The sequence below is a fragment of the Antrostomus carolinensis genome, unplaced genomic scaffold (genome assembly GCF_000700745.2).
Source record: "Antrostomus carolinensis isolate BGI_N321 unplaced genomic scaffold, ASM70074v2 scaffold36305, whole genome shotgun sequence".
Taxonomy (NCBI): Eukaryota; Metazoa; Chordata; class Aves; order Caprimulgiformes; family Caprimulgidae; genus Antrostomus; species Antrostomus carolinensis.
This window is the reverse complement of record NW_010316359.1, coordinates 45,585-48,332: the sequence shown is the minus strand read 5'-3', so window position 1 is coordinate 48,332 and position 2,748 is coordinate 45,585. Positions and strand designations below refer to the sequence as shown.

Genomic DNA, 2,748 nt, shown 5'->3' with positions numbered 1-2,748 from the left:
TCACTTGGCTGTTCCCTATTTTCCTAAGTGGCTCACTGGAGGATGTGGAAAATCATTGCTGAGGTTTTTAATGGGAAAACTGGATTGTTTTCTGCATCAATGACGCTGCGCTTTGTGTAAGCCACTGCTGGGCTGTGGGAGGTACCCGTGTTGCTAATGCTCACGGTTGTACTTATCTTTACGTATACAAGTACCCTCTGGGTTTACAGACATGTTTTGCAAGGTTGGAGGGCAATGCTTTCCTATAATTGAATGCTTAATTGAGAGGAGATTTTTTTTTTTTTTTAATGCTTCATAACATATTAAAATATGTGGAAGAAAAGAGTGTTTCAAGATCAACATTTTTTTTTTTTTTCATTTGAAGCCCATAGAAAGTTCCCAAAGAATGAGTCACACAGCTGGTTTTCCAGTAAGAACAAGGAAGACAAGGTTCAACAATTTTGTTATTTTATGAAGGTTAAAAAAAAAAAAAAAGAAGTTGCAGAAACATTCTTAGATTTTTTTTTTCCCCTTAATGAAAACCATACGCTCATTCTCTAAAAACAATAAACTCAAATCAGTATAATCCTCTCACTGTTTTAAAGAAATGACTTGCTGCCATTTGAAAAGTACAGTAGATATCATTGAAACCTGTGGAGAAAGCATAAAGTGGAAGAACATGTTTCTTTTTTCTTTTTAATGAATAACCAAAAAGGAAGCATAGTGTTTGTACAAATGTAGCATTCAAACTACGTATGTGTTTAATTTTCTGGCTGTGGTTAGTCCTGTTGAAATTGGACAGGAGATAGCATATATGCATAAAATTAATCATGCCTGCAGTGGTTGCAGGTTCTACTGAGGTGACACAGTGAAGGCTACCAGGATAGACCTAGGGACTGGACAGACCCTAGAGGCTTCCTTCTGCAACGATGTCCTTTCTGAAAGGCAGCTAGGGATTTTTGGTCTCCTGTCTGCTGTTAGTGGTTAGTAGCATTCTTTGGGATTCCCTCAACTGACGTTTGCTTTGCTGCAGTCTGCAAGGGCTGCTTTCAGGATCAAAGTTTGGTTGTGGTAGACACTCCACAGAAGTATAGCAATGTGCAACAAGAGCAAAAAGTACACATCTTGTCAATGTATTGTGTTTATTAAATATGGAATTCCTCAGCTGAGGAACCATAAAAGTTTTCAGTTTTCTCAGGATTAGCCAGCTGGTTGGGTGTATGGCTTGCATGGTTGTCTCTTGTTTACTGACAAACTACCAGAGCCTCTGATAGTCAAGTGGTATCAAAGCTGAGTTACTGGTGAAACTGGTGTCAGAGTTAAATGTTCTGACCAAGTTCTTTCAGATATTCCACACAGGAAGGTTTTAATGCTTTAATACCAAGTTTCCTTATTGCGAGATACTTGATGTCACACAGGATTTGATTTAGCCTAGTGATACAGCAATCTCCTGAAATAATAATACAAACCTAACATAGCAACTGCAACACACAGTTGAACCACAAGACAAAGAGCACACCCTTTACCAGTCCCTGTATGCTCATCATCATGATGGTGGGCGTCCATTCCAGGAAGGAGTATGTGGCCAGAAGCCAGCTCAAGCCCTTTGTTGCCTTCAAAATTATTTTTGCTGATTGCTCAGTTTTGGTGCTCTGTGTTTGGCTGAGCTGCATAGATACCTCCCCCATGCTGGTCTGTCTGACTCAGGAAGAGAATATTTTCTATTGATTGTTTCAGGGGAGGCCGTTCATACAGCCAGTTGTCCCACTCTACTGACAGAACCGTTTCTGTAAAACAAAGGCTCTCTCTGGTCCCCTTTGTGTTGAGAGAAGTTCAGCTCTCCTTACAACAGCTGTGGCCACTCGCTATGTTCTTCCCTGAGCTTCATGGGCATGTGCTTGTCTTCTCTGAGCCTTCTTCCATTGTGGGTGTTCATTGATGGTTCACAACTGGAAAGCAAGGGATGATGCAAATACAGAGGATTTGCTATCTTGTTCATAAAATGGTCTTTTTCCTTTTTTACTTTCTTCTTCTTTGAAGTTTTTACTCTAACAAATTTCTGTGTTCAGTGTATGTTGGTTTTCTTTGAGAAACCTCTGCCATCCAAGGTGTTAATTCTTCTCTTTATCTCTCTTTCTCTCAAGATTCGGACATCTAAGCGTGGCTCACATCTTGCTGGAGAATGGTGCTGATCTCAATGCACAGAATAAGTTGGGAGCCAGTGTCCTCACTATGGCCTCCAGAGGTGGCCATGTCAGCATGGTGAAATTGTTGCTGGAATCCGGAGCTTTTGTAGACAATTATGACCATTTTAGCACAAGTGTACTTAACAGCAGCAGAGACGACCTTCCTGATATCACTCCACTAATGGCAGCTGCTCAGCATGGACATGAGGCAGTGGTACATCTGTTATTAGACTGGGGAGCTGATTGTAATTACACTGTGAAGACTATGGGCTGGAGTCCTTTAATGCTGGCAGCTGTTAGTGGAAAGGTGAGCTTGGCACAGCAGCTCATGGAGAAGGGTGCCAATCCTGATCACCTGAATGTACTACATAAAACACCTTTTGAAATCTCTGTTGGCTTCAAACACAAAGACATGAAGGACTACCTAGAATCTCTCACAACGATCAGACCACAGGCAGGTATGGAGTGTTTGGTTTTTGTTTTGCTTTCTTGAAGTTTTGATTGCATTTTTAGAAACTGAAGGGGTTATTTTGTCTGTATACGATGTTCTTTATAATTTGTAACTAGATTCTTTTTGAAATAT

General features: G+C 40.6%; 1 protein-coding gene across 1 annotated transcript in view; it reads left to right on the top strand.

The window, feature by feature from the left end:
- Positions 1 to 2,123: 2,123 nt before the first annotated feature.
- Positions 2,124 to 2,748, top strand: part of ANKS6 (ankyrin repeat and sterile alpha motif domain containing 6) — a gene marked incomplete at its 5' end in the record, with an annotated part of 36,465 nt that continues 35,840 nt past the window's right edge. Inside the window, one exon of the mRNA XM_029085031.1 lies at positions 2,124 to 2,623. Within this exon, the coding sequence (XP_028940864.1) occupies positions 2,124 to 2,623 (500 nt within the window). The remainder of the gene's footprint in view (positions 2,624 to 2,748) is intronic.